This window comes from Gavialis gangeticus, unplaced genomic scaffold, assembly GCF_001723915.1.
Source record: "Gavialis gangeticus isolate Ggan-Ray unplaced genomic scaffold, GavGan_comp1, whole genome shotgun sequence".
Taxonomy (NCBI): Eukaryota; Metazoa; Chordata; order Crocodylia; family Gavialidae; genus Gavialis; species Gavialis gangeticus.
Window position 1 is genome coordinate 43,257,797 of NW_017728995.1, and position 18,104 is coordinate 43,275,900.

General features: G+C 41.4%; 1 protein-coding gene across 5 annotated transcripts in view; it reads left to right on the forward strand.

Moving 5' to 3' along the window:
* Positions 1-7,860, forward strand: part of TFDP2 (transcription factor Dp-2) — a 157,812-nt gene extending 149,952 nt beyond the window's left edge. For all 5 annotated transcript variants that reach the window (XM_019503574.1, XM_019503575.1, XM_019503577.1 and 2 more), the window contains one exon: positions 581-7,860. In XM_019503574.1, the coding sequence (XP_019359119.1) occupies positions 581-764 (184 nt within the window). In that variant the 3' untranslated portion in view covers positions 765-7,860. The remainder of the gene's footprint in view (positions 1-580) is intronic.
* The last annotated feature ends 10,244 nt before the right edge of the window (positions 7,861-18,104 follow it).

The following is an 18,104-nucleotide window of genomic DNA, read 5'->3' on the forward strand; positions in this document are numbered from 1 at the left end:
TGAAGCCTTGTATCACATGCTTTTTTAACCACACCAAAAATATTTGTATCCTGCCATAGCATTTATGACCTAAACTTATCATGCACCATCTTGAACCTGTTAGAAGGACATTCCAGAAAACTTCACTCTTCTGGTGCTTAAACCTCCTACTAATCCTTTTATTTTTTTAAACTCTTAGTTGTGAACTAAATGTATATTTGAACACAAGTCCTGTGTTATTGTGGCCCCCAGAAATTTCCACCTCCAGCTCTGGGCTTATGCTGCTTGGCAGGTCCCAGTATGCACATGCTGAAATGTAGACATGACCAGGCAGAATCGTTCCCTTTTGATCCTGCCCTTGGCTTTAGCATCGCACCTTGCTGTGCTTCCAAGCCGAGTTGGCATGCTACCCATTAACCTTTGCACTTCCACTGTTTCCCAACACTTCTAGCACATTTCATAAATGTATTAGCTTAATGTTGTTAGGGAATTCCTTCTTGGTAGTTTGTTTTTAAATACAAATGAAAAGCCAAGAGAAAGCTCTTAACTATTGTGAGAAATTCCCTCAATTTATGGGATGACTTTTTTGTTGTTTTGATAGTGGAAATCCAGGGTTGTGTTTGGATGCTGAAGTGGCCTTAGCAACCGGGCAGTTCCTTGCCCCTAGCAGTCAGCAGTCCAGCAGTGCAGCATCACGCTACTCAGAGTCACGAGGAGAGACTCCATGCTCATTCAATGATGAGGATGAAGACGAAGATGATGATGATTCTTCCTCCCCAGAATAAAGACAGTAGAAAAAAGAATATATAAAATGCTGCTTTTATGTGTTTTTAGTGCAAGCTCCTGTTTTGAATATTATTTTAGTTTCTTGCCTTTGTTTGCACTGTATGTTCAGTGAAACTAAATGGAAAATTCAAAAAAAAAAATCCAAAGTTGAGACAGGTTGAAAAATGTTTATAACTGAACCCAGAGCTGTATGTTGGCATGGAGCAAATGAAGGGCTTTTGCAACTGCAACCAAGGAAAAGAACAAAGTCCCTGAAGATTTGGCTGAGTAAACGCTAAGTGCACAAGTTTATTTTCCATAACTTGGGATGTTTCTCTTTTCCCTCCACTTAGCCCACTCAGATGGATATGGCTAGTGTCAGTCAAGAGATACTGAGTCTCCTGTTGTCTTTTGGCTGCGCTATCTTTTAAAAAAAATCTAGATATAAAACATCTCATGTATTAAAACCATTATAGGGAGGGGGCTGTCAGAATGTTTGCTTTGTTCTGTTCAACTTGCTGTATAGAAGAACCTTAAAGTAATATAAATTACAAGTGATCAAATGAATCTTTAAGAAGATTAAATCCATTTTAGGTACACCAAAAATAACATTAGCATGGATCTTTTAAAAGGTTCACAGTTTTCCATTGATATTTCAGGCCTAATTTATTACGTAACTGATTAGCATTAGCCATTGCTAGATAGGGTAAAATGGTAGCATTCTCTGCACCAACACAGTTTATTTTATTTTTTAAATTGGTGAAAAAAAATGGTGTTCAGAGATTTCTGGCAATCCAGTGCTGTTCTCCTTTACGTTTTTTAACAGACCTTAAGAATAGTTCTCCATAAAATCAAACCAGAACATAACAGAAAAAGGTTTTGAACTATAGTGGAGATTTCAATCCATACATTTTCAGGCATCATTTTCATTTTTAAGGACCAGTATTTTAGGAAATAAAACCCTTACTTTAGGGTAGGACTGATAGGAAAAATCTAACTTTTCCATGTTTATGCAGTATGACTTTTTGCATTTCACTCACCTTGGATGATAAAAATTGACCAGGTTTTGTTTCTAAGTAATCTCACTGTTTAGCTATCCTGCACTACTATAGCAGTTAAAGAAAAGGGAATCTGATCTTTGTATGCTGTCAAATTAACAAAAATAATTTCTGCATTTCAAAAATAGGAATTGGGTTAGTAGTAATTTTGCTTTAATATCACCCAATAGATTTTCATATTGTGTTAACCGAAAATGTTAGTGGTTCTTTTTACTGAATAGAGTCACCTTCCTGTTGTGCACCAAAGGTTGCATTAGGTGAAAGCTTTTTTTTCAGGTTTGGATGAGATACTTCTCAAGTACTCTTATGTATTTGGCTCGATCATGGCCCAGAGATGCTGTTAAATATACTTTGCCAAAGTGTAGTCATGGCATGTAGTAAAATAAAAAAATCATACCAATTACCATGGTGGTAAATATAAGAAGCCAGTGTTTTAAAACAGTTGTTAAATGACTGAGGCTCACTAAAACCAGGAGGCTTGAAATTAAGTCTGAAGTCTGTATTTTACATCATACGCTGGTGCTCAGAAGGTCTGATGAGATCTTTTTAATGTAATATTAATATATAATTTATAAAATATTTATAAGTTATCATTATATAAATATAATATATTAGTATATAAAGACCTGATGAGAGGTCTTTTTGTATGTAATATTAATATATAAAAACAAACTACACTTTCTGTAATACCAGGGTAGGAATGAATTGGTTAAGGGCATCATTTTACCTTTGACCTTGTGTTTTTGTATTGTCACTTTAAACTGGTCTCAATATTGTCAACTTCTTTAGTAACTTAAAGCTTACGCAAAGTGAATGGCAAATTGAAATGATTCCTTTCAGTCTTTGCAGCCTATTAAACATTTTAGGTATTTCAAACACTACTATGTTGGCCATTCTACCATGATGGTACTCAATCTGTTTTTTTATGCATTTAAACTATTTGTAGTACCACTTTCACAGAACTATTGTAGTCTAACATGTTTACACATACAAGAGAGATGATTAGCAAATGTTCAAAGATGTATCCTATATTATTCAACAGTCTAGACAAGACAGCTGGGATATGCTACAAAGAGGCAGATAACCCTTTGACTTGCACTAAAAATGCTTTCTTCTTCTTTAGAGTGGGTGCCAATATATGAAGAAAAACTTTTATTACTATAGAGATATGTAAGACCCAGTGATTGCGTGGATTGAAGCAATTCACTTTGTAGTAAATAGAGAAGTAATTAACAGGCTTTGTGAATACTGACAATTGACCAAACTCAAAGGAGCTTTTTGGCCTGAAGAAACAGGCAATGTTTCTTCAAACCTGTGTCTTGATTCCTTCTAATAAACTATTAATGAATAACTGCCATTGTAATGACCTCTAAAACTGGAAGTAGACGTATACATGCTTGATTGTTAGTATCTGATGAGGTCAGGATATTGCATCAATGCCACTTAGAAAAAAACCTTTTTGAAAAGTAGGTGCTTTTTATATAGTTTTTAAATATATATGATTAATGGCAGAGTGAATGGTGTAAGCTGTAGCCCACAGAGCCTTATTTCTAGCTGGCCTTTAGAAAACAAAAACAAGTTATATGCCACTCCAAACCACTGTTCAGAGGGACACTTAAAAGGATGGAAAGTGTACCAACTGTTTCCACCCAGGATCTTAGCTTAGAATTTCTCAGTTACTTGAGCCATTTCTGTTTTAGGTGTGAAAGACCTACAGTAAAATCTTGTTCCCAGTGAAGTCCTGAATTCAGATTCCGTCAGAGCAGAGAAATGCATTGCTTGTCACTTTTGGCATGCGCCATGACATTGGACTGCCAGTCTTTCCATATTTTTGTTAAACCAGTTTCAGAGCTTCGAAACAAAATTCCTTAGTTTGAGATCCTGTGTGCCAAGCTTCAGTCCACAGAGAATTGTTACTGAAGACATTGTGCTCTTGTGGTTACACTAGTCTGGGAATAGGGAGATCCTAGTCCTCATCCAGGCAAGAGAATCACTCCCTGTGGGGATTCAAACACATCATTTATCCTCCTCCTTTTTGTCTCTGCAAAACCGGGCACATGCAGGACTGCACCGAAAAACAGAGCCTGCATTTGAACTGACCTGTAAGTAAATGGGAAAAATAATTTTTCAAAAAGTTAAGCATCCACCACTCCCATTGACTCAATAGTCTCTCCACTATGAGCACACGCAGCAGCTATTACAATAGCAGGCCTTGCTAAGAGGGCCAGAGAACAGACACTGTGCATGTGTCTCTGACCATACCTGTAGCCCAATGGCTAGGGCACTGACCTGGGATGTTGGAAAGCTGGAGTATGTCTTTGCTTCAAATCAGGCAAAATGAAGATTTGAAAACTGGTCTTTCAAATCTCAGGGAAACGACCTAACCATGGGAGAATTTGTTACAGTGGAATGTGGGGCAGTATTTTCTCTTGGGCTGATCTGGGTTGGACTCCAGCTCCAGGGAAAGGGTAATTGCTGACAAGCCTGAATTGAGATTGGTATCTAAGTGTAGGTCAGAGGGAAGATGCCTAACTACTTTTGATGGGCAGGAGTTAGGATAAAAGGGGTGGGACTTACTGAGAAGCATAAGCTATGCCCCATTGAAATGATGTGGCTTTTGTGAGTCCCAGCTTTAGACCCCTGAACTCTCCCTCTGCATGGATCATATGAGGAACCTGAACACCTACTGGGTAGCAGGGACTCTTGAGTTGAACATTATGTTGCCTTAGTGGATTAAGCACAAACTTCTCCATGTAGTTAACAGCAGAATTTTAAAATCTAAATAGTCTTTTCTTCGTAATTATTTTTTAGTCTATTATCCTTATCCAGCTGAGTGAAATGTAAAAGTTAATCTCTGTCACTTTCTGGCTCTTATGCTGTACCATGGAGCAGCAAATGCTGCCAGGGAACATTTTAATCCAAAACAAAGCATGCACAACCCCACTTTTCACTAGGACTTAAAAATAAATTCATGAAAAGCCTTCCAGTTCATCTTGAAAGTAGCTTTATTTAGCACATGATAAACATTATAGAGCCGTAGCAGGAAAATTCAGCATGAAGTATTAAGCTTACAGTTGATGGGTTCTCCACACACCAAATGTCATACTTTGGTGGGCACATAAAACCCACAATTTTAGCCCAAACTAATTTTTGGGGGGGGGGTTGGTTTGGATTAATATTAGGGTGGGGCTAGTTTGGGGGCACACTGATGAGTAGGTAAATATCTGGAGCCAAACAAGGCAGCTGTAAGCTCCATGCACATTTTCTTGTCTACAAAGTCATGGTGCATGCATCTTGCACAGCGCACTTCAGTGTATCATGTGGAGATGTCAGTGCATATTTTATACTATATAGCTCACATTCATGGTATGACTTCATCTCTTTTTGGAGTAAGCTGAAGCCTTGTGTTCACCTACCCTCACCCACGTGAGCTGCCCTTCCATGACTTTGCTTTGGGAGCATCTGGGAAGGAGAGAAAGAAACAGCATTTGGGCAGACTAATTCGTAGAAGGGCAGGAAAAGAAAACTCAGAGCCTTTCTAGGAGTCATGCCCACTCTGTGTCTGCTGTGCTAGACTTGTTTTGGGCAGCTGACAGACACTGGAGTGCTGAAGGGCCAGGACTGCATGTGCCACCCCACGCCGTGCTCAGATGCCTTACGCATACACTGGGGCTTCCTTGAAGGCAAGGGCTTCAAGAAAGATCAACCATTGGCTTTGATGCTTAGGAGAGTGTCTTAGGGGAGGCTGGACTACTACCAGCTTGTGAGCTGAAGGCTTTGTAATAGAATCATTATGCAAATCATTGACAGGTTTGGGTTATTGGATGGGTCTGGGACCAGTCCTATAAGCACACAGATTCATACCGTGAGAACAGGGCTGTTCTCAGCAGCACTGCTCAGAGGAAACCTGTAAGAATAGGGGCACAAAAGTCCAACCGTCTCCACAGGTCTTGAGCCCTGGACTCTAGTTGGCAACAGTCCTGGCAGGGGTGAGGGGAGGGGGTATACATGTCCTGAACATCACTGTGAGATAAGACGTTAGAGGAAACCAGCCCACATTTTAAAACTTATTACATATATTTCTAAAATAGGGTTGAGGATAGACATTTATTACTGATGCTGGGCAAGTCTTAGTGACTTATTTTATAGAACCACTATCATGAATTATTCTAAGAAAAAGGTAATTTTCTAACTATAGTAGAACAGCTATGGACTATTTTATATAATTTTAAATTTACATTCACCTTCCTTTTTTTTGGTTTTGAAAAACCATTAAAAGCCATTAACTGTTTTAAATTAAATGGGTGGAAAAATTGGTTAAAAATAAGCCCGTGTCAGTCATTGGCTTGGCTGTTTTATTCCAAGTTTCAAAACAAAACTTAAAGCAAGGTCTGTAAACTAAAAAATGAAGCACTCAGATAACTTTCATTTGTGTCAGTAACTCCAAAGTCATGCTGCTGCAAAACCTGTATGGGATTTAATGATTTCTAGAGCTTAATTTACTGAATGAATTGAAATTGCTGACCTGTATTTTATGCTGATCAACTGAGAGCTTTGATTAATTCTGTTTTTCTTACCAAATCCAATAACCTATGGTTTTTTCCCCCTTAATGTATCTTCTGGCATAAAATATACTACTGGACCTGCCAATTTTTTTGCGCATTAAGCTAAAAGCATTTAAACATCTCTTTCCCGTTAAACCCTGTTAAGCTAAGACTTTCCCAGATTCAACTGCCATCCAGTACACTGCAGCAAGTTGCCCAGAAGCCTGTAAACAATTTACTGCAAATTTTTAGTATCCTGAGAGGTTCTTTCTTGATAGAGACTTCAATGATAAACCAGTTGTTTTTTGTTTTTTCCAGAAAAGCTGCTATTAAGCTATCTTGATAATTCATTTTTGTCCTGATCGAGTAATGTTTATTTTCACTAGCACATTGTATGTGGCTAGTAGTAGTGTAAAAGGAATGTGGTAGTATTATATATGCTTTAAATATTGACAGACAGAAATACACAGCAAAATGCATACACAGAAGTTTTACTTTCCTAATGGGAACATCGGCATTAGTATATAGTGTATTTGATCTAATAGGAAATATTACTTTGTAGTATCACACACTTTGTAAATAAATACCTGTTATTTTTTTAATGAAAATTTTATAGAAGAAGCTATTTCTGTATACTCAACTGATCTCATGTTTACCAAAATTGCTGCAAGGGGGAACTGTACTTAACAACATGAGGGTGGGGAAACTGCATCTGATTGAAGTGAAAAGCATGCACTCATTGGAGAAAAACAACATCCAGCTGTTTATAATCTGAGAAGTAAAGCTGAACTGTAGAAGAACAGAATAAAAGAATTTAAAGACAACCAGGGTTTGTCTTGTTTTTAAGCAAAACATTGTTGTAGGAGAAAGCTGCTCAAGGTTAATGTTCATACCATGAGTTCTGTTTCATAAAAACTACCTTACAGTGTAAGCTCCAGGGAAAATAGGGTCAAGTGAATTTGATATTTTGAAAACAAATAATAAAATTCACTAATTGCAGTCCTAGTGGATCTCTCAGAGGAACTTGCCATAAAAATATTCAGTCAAAGGGGTTGGATTTTTTACCATCTCTAAAATCTGTGTTGAAATTTTTTTTTCAGACTACATTAGGAAAAAATACTCTTACCACATCAAAAAAATCACCCAGTGTAAAGCTGTAAGTGACTCAGGATCATTTAATTAATGTCCTTGCCAAGGTAGGATTCTTCCCTATTTGGAAATTTAATATGGTTTTGTTCAGTTGAGTTTTTAAATGTCAAGTGATGATTTTCCTGTTCAACAGTCAAATACATAGTTCTGTTAGGAAAGCTTTCTTGGTATAGGGATTGAGAGGAACAGTGACCATAGTGTGCCATTAAATAATTCCTCTTTCTCCTTGACCGTAACTTTGAAGCATCTCTTAAACTGTCCCTAATCCCAAGTCCCCTTCTGCATGCACACGTGTGCACATAACACACACATAAGTGGTTGATAAGGCCCCATGTCATACTTAATAAACTTTTTAAATTTGTCACAAGTTATTGTTTCTAGTCCTCCTGATCATTTTTGTTGTTTTTCTTTGAACTACCTTCCTTTCCCTGGTACTGATGTGTCCAAAACAAAATGCATTGGCCCAGAGGCACTTGCTCACTTTACATGACCTGCCCATGATTCATTAGATTTATCTCAAGTCTGCTAACTGCAATTAAATGTGAAGACAGGACAGTGTTCAAGATGGGGAAATTCACTCCTGGGTAATGAATGCAAACTCTTACAACAACAGGGAAACTTTCATACAGTTTGCTATGACTTTTAGCTTGGGGTGCACTCAGATGCCATACACACAGCTGCCTTCCTCAGCCCTGGGTGACTGAGCAAATGCTGTGTAATACAGCTCTTCTGCACCAGAACTGGGTTTTACTGAAGAGAGCCTGAGGGAGTCTTTGGAATCACAACCACAAGTGCTTTCTGGGTATCATAGAATCATAGAAGTAGGGTCGGAAGGGACCTTGTAGATCTTCAGGTCCGAACCCCTGCCTGGGCGGGAGAAAAGACTGGACTCAGATGACTCCAGCCAGGTAGGCATCAAGCCTCTTCTTAAAGATCCCCAGGGTAGGAGCCAGCACAACTTCCCTAGGAGCTGCCCTAACTGTGAAGTAGTTCTTGCGGATGTCTAGTCTAAACCTCCTCTCTAATAATGTGTGTCCATTGTTCCTTGTCATGCCAGGGGGCGCTAGGGGGCCGGGGGGCACTAGGGGAAACAGTGTCTCCCCTAAACCCTAATTTTTGCCTAGCTGCTTCCTCTATGAAACTGAAAGTAAAACTAAGGAAATGTTTAAGCATAATTATCAGTTTCTGTCCCTATTTCCTTGCTCTCAACAATTAGAACAAGGTATAGAAGAAGCCAGTGATTCTCAACCAGGGTGCCACAAGAGCCTTTCAAGTGTGCCACAGGGTGCCACACAATGCTAGCACTGTTAGGTTTATGAACATGATTCACAAGACAAACCTAAAGATTTCAAACAGAAATCCAACCTGTCATTTTTGTTGTTGTTTGTTTTTGAGTTCTTTGCAACAGAAACACTGCTCTATTTTTTTTCTGTAGGCAAAAAAAAAAAAAAAAAGGGAAAACTTAAGAGCTGGCACTTCCCAAAGGATGCCTTGAGTCGATCCAGGGGTGTCTTTGAGTCTAAAAAGGTTGAGAACTACTGCTCTAAGAATGCCTCAAACTGTTTCACAAAGAAGCACCATGCACATTTTTGCTGTTTCAAATTGTTCCTTATGCAGAGCTGTACATTTCTTGTAAGCATATAATAGAGTAACATTTGCTGTGCTCCAGGACCAAGATTCTGTTTGTATCACTGCTAAGTATCAGAAGACTAAAGGTAACTAGAATTTTTCTTGGGGGAGGAGGTGCAGAATGATTCTTCAGCATTTCACACATTTCATCTAAACCCAACCCCCCCAAAAAACAAATGCTAGTGGAAACTACAATAACAGCATAGTTGGGTGGGTTCATTATTCGTTACACTTTGTTTCAGCCTCAAATGTAGGATAGAGGGACAGGTTTGCACAGTATCTTCATTGTGCAGCTCCAATGTCACAAGCACCAATGAAATGATGGGTGTATATTCAGCCCCCCTACAGCATAAGCAAGTTTTGTGTAGGTTGCTCCAGAACACTGTCCAATTCTACTGCAGAGGTGCCTAAATTTCCGTGCAAGTATTCTGCACCGTCACATGGCCCATCCTACGTAGTAGCCATTTTATTGCTCCTACTGTACATTTAAAGGGCTCTAGCCACTCAGTATCACTGGCCCTAGTTATATCCTGATGAAATGGTCATTCAGCCTGTTCCTGAACAATTCCACTTGCTATTCTCAGCCACTTATTTATTAATACAAGTTAACATTTACTGGGGAAGCCATGTTATGCCATCTACATACGGTTATGAAAATAATTCCTTCTAACCTGATACTAGAATGCCAAAACTAGCTGAAGAATTGATTATTGGGTCCAGGGAAGCAATAAGATCCAGTAACATTGTTATCTTCTGTCTTACGTAAGCCAAAAACGCCTTTCATCCTGAAACAATATAAAGCAATAAAGTATACACATCACTTCCTCTACTAGTGTGCATCAGCCCTTGTGAGCTGTTTTAACTTAGCAGTGTGATGTTTTTCTCCTTGTATTGCTTTCCCTTTCAAACCTTGAAAGCCAGGTGAATAAAATAATTGTTCTTTAACATCATATTTAAAATAAAAGGTTTTGTTTCTTTATTTCTCTGTACTTAGAATAATTGTTACCAGTAACAGCAGTGGCATTAACTTTTCTGTGTATGCAAAGTGAACATTTTTTTTCTCCCCCCAAATACTGGATAGTTTCTAAACTTGCAGGGTCTGTAGAACAATACGTAAACAGCACCACAGCAAAAAAAGCCCCATCCTGGGTAGTGAGTAAACCCTCTTGCTGTCTTTTAAGTCACAAACCTGTGAGATGATACGGGTCCTTCGTGATGCATTAATACCACTACCTGAAATGTTATTAAGAGGCTTTGTCTAGTCTATGCTGATGTTTAAACTATTTCCAATAAGAAGGGACCATTTTCCCTTAAAAACAATGTAAGGATTAGTTCCATTATGTTAAAAGACCCACCACATAAGCTGATGCTCTTTAAGCACTAAGGAAAACACAGTTAAGAGACAACTGATGCAGGTTTGACTATAAAGCATAGTAACACTGGGACGGGCTCAGTCTGCAGTGAAGTTTGTTTCAATTTCTCACACAGTTGGTCTAATACTGTTAAAGATAATGGCTCTGCAGCAGGGATAAAAGCACTAGGATAGCTTAAACATGTCGCCCAAACCTGCTCTGAGTTAAGATATAAATTGTAAAACCCTGCGATGTGGAAGTGACATCAATAGAAAAAGAAATAGCTAACAGGAAAACTGATGTTTTAGCCTAGAATGAAAAAATGACATGACAAGTATGTCTATGTACCACTGGTTCCAGTATGTAAACTCTGATCAGCTTAGCTTTGTGTCAATGTCCTATTGTCCTTTACTTCAAGGACCAGATTTGGGAACACAAGAACTATTAGCCTGTCATGCGGGATATCCAAGGTGTGCCATTTGATGATAAAACTGACATGTCAAACATCAATGGATTTATAGCAGAAAACGTAGAAATTCTTTCTAAGGAATTAAATGCCATCATTTACTACAGCCAGTGCCAAGTAGCACACACTACTGCAGAGATGCAAGTTACAAATATAAAATGCAGCAGCCTCTGGCATAAAAGTTAACTATAATACTTGAGAAGTAACTGTAAAAAGGGCGTTGACTTCCTGCCACATTCAGGCGCCAAGAATATTTCAAGGTAGTATTTAAACCATAATGACCTGGGGCAGGGAAGGGGCTGTGCAGTGGGATGCCCAGGCACGCATGTTCAGTTTGGGCCTCAGGTTTCCCAGAATGAATCGAACTATCCCTGGATTCAAAACACTTTTTCAGGTAGGATGATGGCAGGCTGAATGTGAAGTAGGGCCATTTCAGGGAGTTCATTTTTGTAAATCCTCTGTGGTCAACTGCAGGAAACAGACGGGCAACTGAGCAGGCATGCATCTCAGAGCACACCAGCCTGACCCTCACGCTGCCCTCTCTCAGGAAGGCCTCACAGGCCGCACCCAGATGAATGTGGACATTTAGTGTCTCGGGGACAAGGGGCAGCAGCACACCTTGCGCCACTGCTACTCATCCCTGGGGCACATGCACTTTGACATGTGGCAATTACTGTAGGTGGGAGATGCTGGGGCCAACAGCAGGCTGGCCCCAGCAGCATTACCTGGGTCCTGGGGGCCTCCCAGGGCTGCAGCAGCAGTGATTCTGCTACATGGAGCCTGGTCAGCAGCTGGAGCGTAGCTCCAGGTGACCTGCTCTGCTTTTGAGCGGTGTGTGCTGACCGTGCATGTGCTGCTCCACTTCCTTTTTTTTTTTTTCTCTATTTTTCTTCCTGGATCCAGGGGTCAAAAAAACCCATGGGGAAAAAAAAAGAGCAGCACATACATAGTCAGCATGCTTTTGCGGCATAAAGAACATCTAAATGTGTGGTATGTGGTGCCACAGATGTGTTTGCAGTGCCATATCACACAGCCGCACTTGTCTGGATTCAGCCAGAGGCCACTTGTACCTCACACTTGGAGTCAAGTCTTCCATCTCCATGGGGGACTTGCAAGATAATCCCAGAACAGAAAATCCTACTGGGCTGACAAAAAGGAAGAGCAAGAACAGTGGAGGAGCAGGTGTTACAGCAACTGTGTAGAGCAGAGGAAAAGGAAAAACATAAGGGAACTGCTGCCATTCTACTTCCTGTTATATAGCCCAGGTGTATTCTGGAAAGTGGGAAGGATGGTGGTTTTCCCATTCCACCACTAGTTAAGACCGTAAAAAATGTCATATTTGCTTAGACCACTGGTACATCTAGTCCTATATTTCCTGGCAGGAGTGGATGTTTTAGAGGGAGAGCACATGAACAGGGTGTATCTAGAGCAGGGGTAGGCAAATGCAGCCCGCCAGGCCATTCTATCCAGCCCACAGGCCCCCCCCCCAAATTTAGAAAATTAATATTTATCTGCCTCTGGCTGCCTGTCATGCAGCCCTCGATGGCTCGTCAAAACTCAGTAAGCGGTCCTCCGCCTGAAATAATTGCCCACCCTTGATCTAAAGCAATGATTCTCAACCCAGGCTGCCATAGCAGCCCACTGTGCCTTGAGATGCTTTTAAGGATGCCATAGGTTGTCATGCAATGTTGGTACTGTTAGGTGTTCAAATATTATTCACAAGATAAACCCGGAGATTTCAAATAGGAATCTAGGTGTTAAAAATATTCTGACCTGCTGTGATCTTTCTGAGTTCTTTGCAATAGAAGAATTGTTGTTATTTTCTGGATGATTGAAAAGTAAAAAAATGAAACCCAAGAGCTGGCATTTTCTGAGGGGGAGCAGGGAAGGCCTGGAGTCTAACAAGGTTGAGAACCACTTATCCAGAGTGATCTAGCCCTTGTTTGGTACCTTACCCAGCATCAAGTTACTTAAGTTATATAGCATCTATTATCATGTTTTCCAGAGAAGCGCCCTTATTTCTGGCAATGGCAATCCATCTCTCCAAGCTAAATTTTTTGAGTAAAAGTTGAAATTTACTGCACTCACCTGTGCCAGAGATTATTGTTGCTCCCCATGATATTCAACACAGGTTTTGACCTGTACCAGATGCATGCAATACAGACACATGTGGACAAGAGCACACTTGTTTCATGAGAGCTGACTGTGGGACACAGCAATGAAGACTTATTTAACCCTTGTGCTGCTGGACATTGGGTATATTTTTTCAATTAGAAATAGTACCAGCAAACAAGTGAATCTGTGAGAAGTGGGAGGCCTGGGGCTGAGCTTTGTCCTTTCACTTGCACCACTGATCACCACAAGACCCAAGCAGACTGCATGAGCAGAGCTTACCTGGGGGCACGCCATGATGAAGCTGTGGGTGCCGTTTCCAGTTTGGCCAGAGGCAATGCTGTCCAAAGCCAGGAGGCGGAGGTTGCTCATCCTGCTCTGAGAATCACCGTTCTGGGGAAAGAGCAATAGTCCAGGGTGGGGCTGAGATGGGATCTGAAAACAGCATTTTACTATGTTTTGTCATATCTGGCTAGTCTGTCCCCCAAGTAATAATACTCAGGGTTAACACTCTAAAGGGAAAGACTACTCCATGTCCCCCAAGGAGTTCTCCACTGACAAGTAGTTTTCTGACCCCATTTTCATGTCCAATTTAACTCACATCAGACTCAATGTAAAGACTTGCACTGACCTGAAGGGGAGGGTGGGTGATGGGGGTGGGGCAGTTGGCCGAGTCCTTAGGGCAGTCTAGTTATCCAACTACTTTGTGTCAGGAAATGTGGCACTTTTGCTAATTCTCACTTTTCTCACAGGCTTTGCAATACATGGTAGCTTATGGGAAAGCCCCAATTTCTAAACTCATACACGTCAGCTTCCATTTTAGAAGTATCCAGCTCTTATGACTGCAGAGAAGTTTAAAAAAATTATTTGAACACAACCTGAATCAGACCCTGAAGGGAACTCAAAATGTACCATTTCAAAAACTCAAGATTTCTCAGTGCTTGGGACTGGTAATGCTGAAATGAAGTTGGAAGCTGAGATTTTTTAAAAATCTCTAATGACTTGTTTCATATCTGCCTGCAAAGCAGACTCAGGAAAAGGGGTGGGGTATTATAGCTGTTATGACCCCAAAAATGTATGAGGCAAAAGTTTTTTGCGGTAACTTTTATTACACCAACTATATAGTTGGAAAAGAAGGCTAACAAGTTTTCAGGCACAACGCACTGAAAAGCCCCAGAAGGGGACGGCGTGATGGAAGCTTGAAAAAAGGTTCGTTGGGCACTTGTAGACGTGCTCCAGGGGTGGCACTTTAATTAAAGTGGCTCCAAGAACCACTCTAATTAAACCACTGCAGTATCTCATGTATCAGCTTCCCCATGCTTCAAAATGGCTTCTTCAGTGAGCTTTAGATAAAGCACCCCCACTGCCATTTTGAAGCTCAGGGACGCTGATACAGGAGGCTGCTGAAGCGCGGTAATTACCATGCTGCAGCAGACCTGATTAATCAAGTCTTCTCCTACACGCTGTAATTACAGCATGTCAGAGCAGCCTCCATGCTTATGTACAGGCACTCTTTGTGCCCAAAATCTTATCAACTGTCTCTCCCAACCATACAGTTTGTGGGAAAAAAAGACGACATCACACAAAAAAAACCCTACCTCAGGTTACAGAGCAATTTGTTCTAAATCTGGAAAATTGACACCTTTTTTCCCCAGTGAATCATAACACATAGGTATGTATATACATATATTTATAACATGTATATGCATATATTAAGTATGTATTAAATTGATTAGTTTTCAGCTAAACAATTCACTGGAAAAAATGTCAATTAATTTTCCAGATTCAGAACAAAATGTACATAAAGTTGCTTCAGCCTATTTCCTTTCCTAAAGAGTTTCAGTCCTCTAATTGCAATGGTTGGTTAATTGCTTGTACTCATATCAAGGAGTCAAATATTTTCAACTAAAACACCCCCTGATCCAAATTACTTCATGCCTTCCTGTTAATCACCCATAGTTTGAGCGTGCCTTAATTTCTACCATTTAAAAATTAAAAAGCACATAATTGCATTTGCCTTTCCCATTTCTGTTCCATTTCCCTTTTCCCGTTCACCTCTAAGCTTACTGAATGCACTATTTATAATAACTGTCTAGAGCAGGGGTAGGCAGCCCCCGGCAAGGGTGTCAGTGTGCAAGCAAAGGCACTGTGCTTGGCACGCGCACTTCGGGGCGGCCAGCAGGGAAGGGGCCAGGGCTGCACTGCCATAATAAGGATCGCGTTCCTCATGGCTTCCCTGCTGTCTGCCCCTGGCATGCCAACATCTTACAAGTCCAGGTTGCGGGTGTTTTTGGTGCTCTGCCGACTCCTGGTCTAGAGTGCATCACCAGTTCCATCCTAGAGCCCTTCCAACGTGACCTCTTGACAAGGTCTTTGGTTGAGTCTTCTTGGCCGAATCTCAGACCCAGTACTCCATCCTTATGATCCTCGACCTGTCAGTTTCCTTCTACACAATTATGCTCCTCTTGAAATCTTGTCCCCTCTTGGTTTCCATCACTCTACTGGTTTCTCTCTTACTTCTTCACATCATCCTTTGATGGATCTTCTTCATCCTCCTTCTTTAGGGGCCCCCACATGACTACCTGGCTCTTCTTCTCTGCTCTTTTTATACCTCATTTAATCAACAACCACAAGCAACTACTGTATCTGCACTGATGGCTCTCAGATCTCTCTCTACTCCAATACTATCTCCTTTCATCTAAAGCAAACTGAGCTCCATCAAACATCTCATGGATGTCCTGCAACCAGCACAAATTCAGTACATCTAAAACAGAGCTCTGAAGCCTCCCACACAAGCCCTGTCCATTATTTTTTTCTCTCTCAATTGCTGTGGATACAGCTACCACCCTGCCTCTCACTTAGACCCACAACCTTAGGGAAAGAGGGAGAACATTTAAACTGCACAATGCAGTACAGTGTAGAGCTACTAGTGTAAAGAAACCTAGCTTTAAACCAGATCAGCTGAGAAACTGCACAGCCAAGAACTGTGTGAAGTTTTGGTCCCCACACCTGAAAAAGGATATCAAAAAAGAGCTAGAAAAAGGCATAAAGAAGGACAACCAGGATGTTCAGGGAAACAGACAAGCTTCCATCTAAGGAAAGACTAAGCTAGGATGCTTTAGCTTAGAAAAAACGCACTTGAAGGGGCACGTGACATAGATATTAAATGGTGCAGGGAAAGTAAGCAGGGATTTATTAGTTACTCTCACACAACACTAGAACTAGAGTATGTAAAATGAGCCAATTAAGTCGTAGGTTTAAAACAAACAAAAGGAAGTTCCTTTTCTCACTATGTGTAATGTAACTTGTGGAACTCATTCCCACCAGATACTGTGGAGGCTGGTAGCTTAACCCAGCTCAAAAGGGGATTGGACCTATTTTTGGAGGAAAGGGTCAATAGGTCTTGAATGTGGTGGACAGAGTGCAGCCTCTGCACGGAACCTGCAAGAGGAGAGGAAGAGGGCACAGGAAATTCCAGACAAACCCTCCCCCTCCGCTCTGTGGGGCACAGCATACTAGGCTAGAGAGACCCAGGGTCTGACCCAATAATTTGCTTTTTTACATAAGAACTGCCATTTATTTCCATTTGCCTCCTACTACTATGTTAAATCAAGAAGACAACGTAACAACATTGAAAACTGATGTCGAAGATATTGCTAACTTAGTCAAAAATGGTAAAGAGGGCTCATGGAGCCTGAGGAGGAAGGGCTGCACCCTGTACTGCTCCACTCTGCTGCAGCCGGGGTCGGGCTTGGCGAGGCAGCACAGACTCCTCTGCACCACACATCCATCTCTCCCCCACCCAGCTGTCTGTTAGCATCACACATTTAGTTATGGCAGAGCAACTGCTGGCAGCTGGACCCACACAGGATGGGGCTGAGTAGCCATCCCACCCACCTGCTCGCCATAATGAACAGCTGCCACCATGCTGCACCAGGAAAGTCAGAGGTAAACTCACCTCCTTCTGGTGCTCCAGCAGTTCATTGTGGTAGGTGGGCAAGCAGGATGGCTATTCAGCACACTGCATCACCATCCTGCACAGGTCCAGCTGCCAGCAGCTGCAGTGCCAGGACTGTGCAGCTGCAGTGCCAACAGGAAGCCAGGTGGGGAAGGAGGCTGCACGATGCATGCTGGGCAGCCCGGCCTGACCCCAGCTGTGGCAGAGCGGAGCAGCGTGGGGCACAACCCACCCTCCTCAGACTCCCAGATATGGCCTGTAGGCCAATTTTTGCCCACTCCTGTCCAACAGAGTTTTCAAAGAAAGTTCTTGTTATGGCTTAGTCATAACGGCATTTCTGTTTGTCTCTCTCTCCTATTATGCAACATGCTATTACTTGAAATCTATACATGCAATTATGTACACACACACACAGCATCACACTTACCTCACATTCAGTTTATGGTCTAAGGTCCCCATATATCCTTCTCTGCAGAACCACAACATAGGCACTCATTCCCCAGGACAGAATAATTGTAGGCACAAACGAAGCCTAAGTACAGGGCTTCACATCTGTCCTTACTGAATCTCATCAGATCGATTGTGGACCACTTCTTCAGCCTGTCCAGATTATTCTTAATCATTCCAGAATGATAGGCTTACACCTATCTTTCTGGATCCTAGCCCTACACTCCAGAGTATCTGCAACTCCACCCAATTTGGTGTCACCTGTAGATTTGCTAAGCATATGCTCAAATCCCATTGTCTAAATCATTAATGAAGATACTAAACAATACTGGACCCAGGACAGACCCCTAGGGAACCTCCTCTCACCTAGACAGAGAGCCATCGAGGACAACTCATTGATAAGGATCTATCTAAATTGTGTCTGAAATGTGCTACGCAGCTGCTCCTTTAATCTTGGTTTTTTTCACCATGTGCTCCCTCCATTGCTGACCGGGAGAGGAGCTCCAGCAGCCACACCGCTTGCTGCTGATCAGCTGGGAGGTAAACGCTATGGCATATTTAAGCCAGCAGTTTTTGCTTCCCAGCCAATCAGAAGCAAGCAGCAAGAGGCAGGGCTGCTGGGACCCCTCCACCTATCATCAGCAG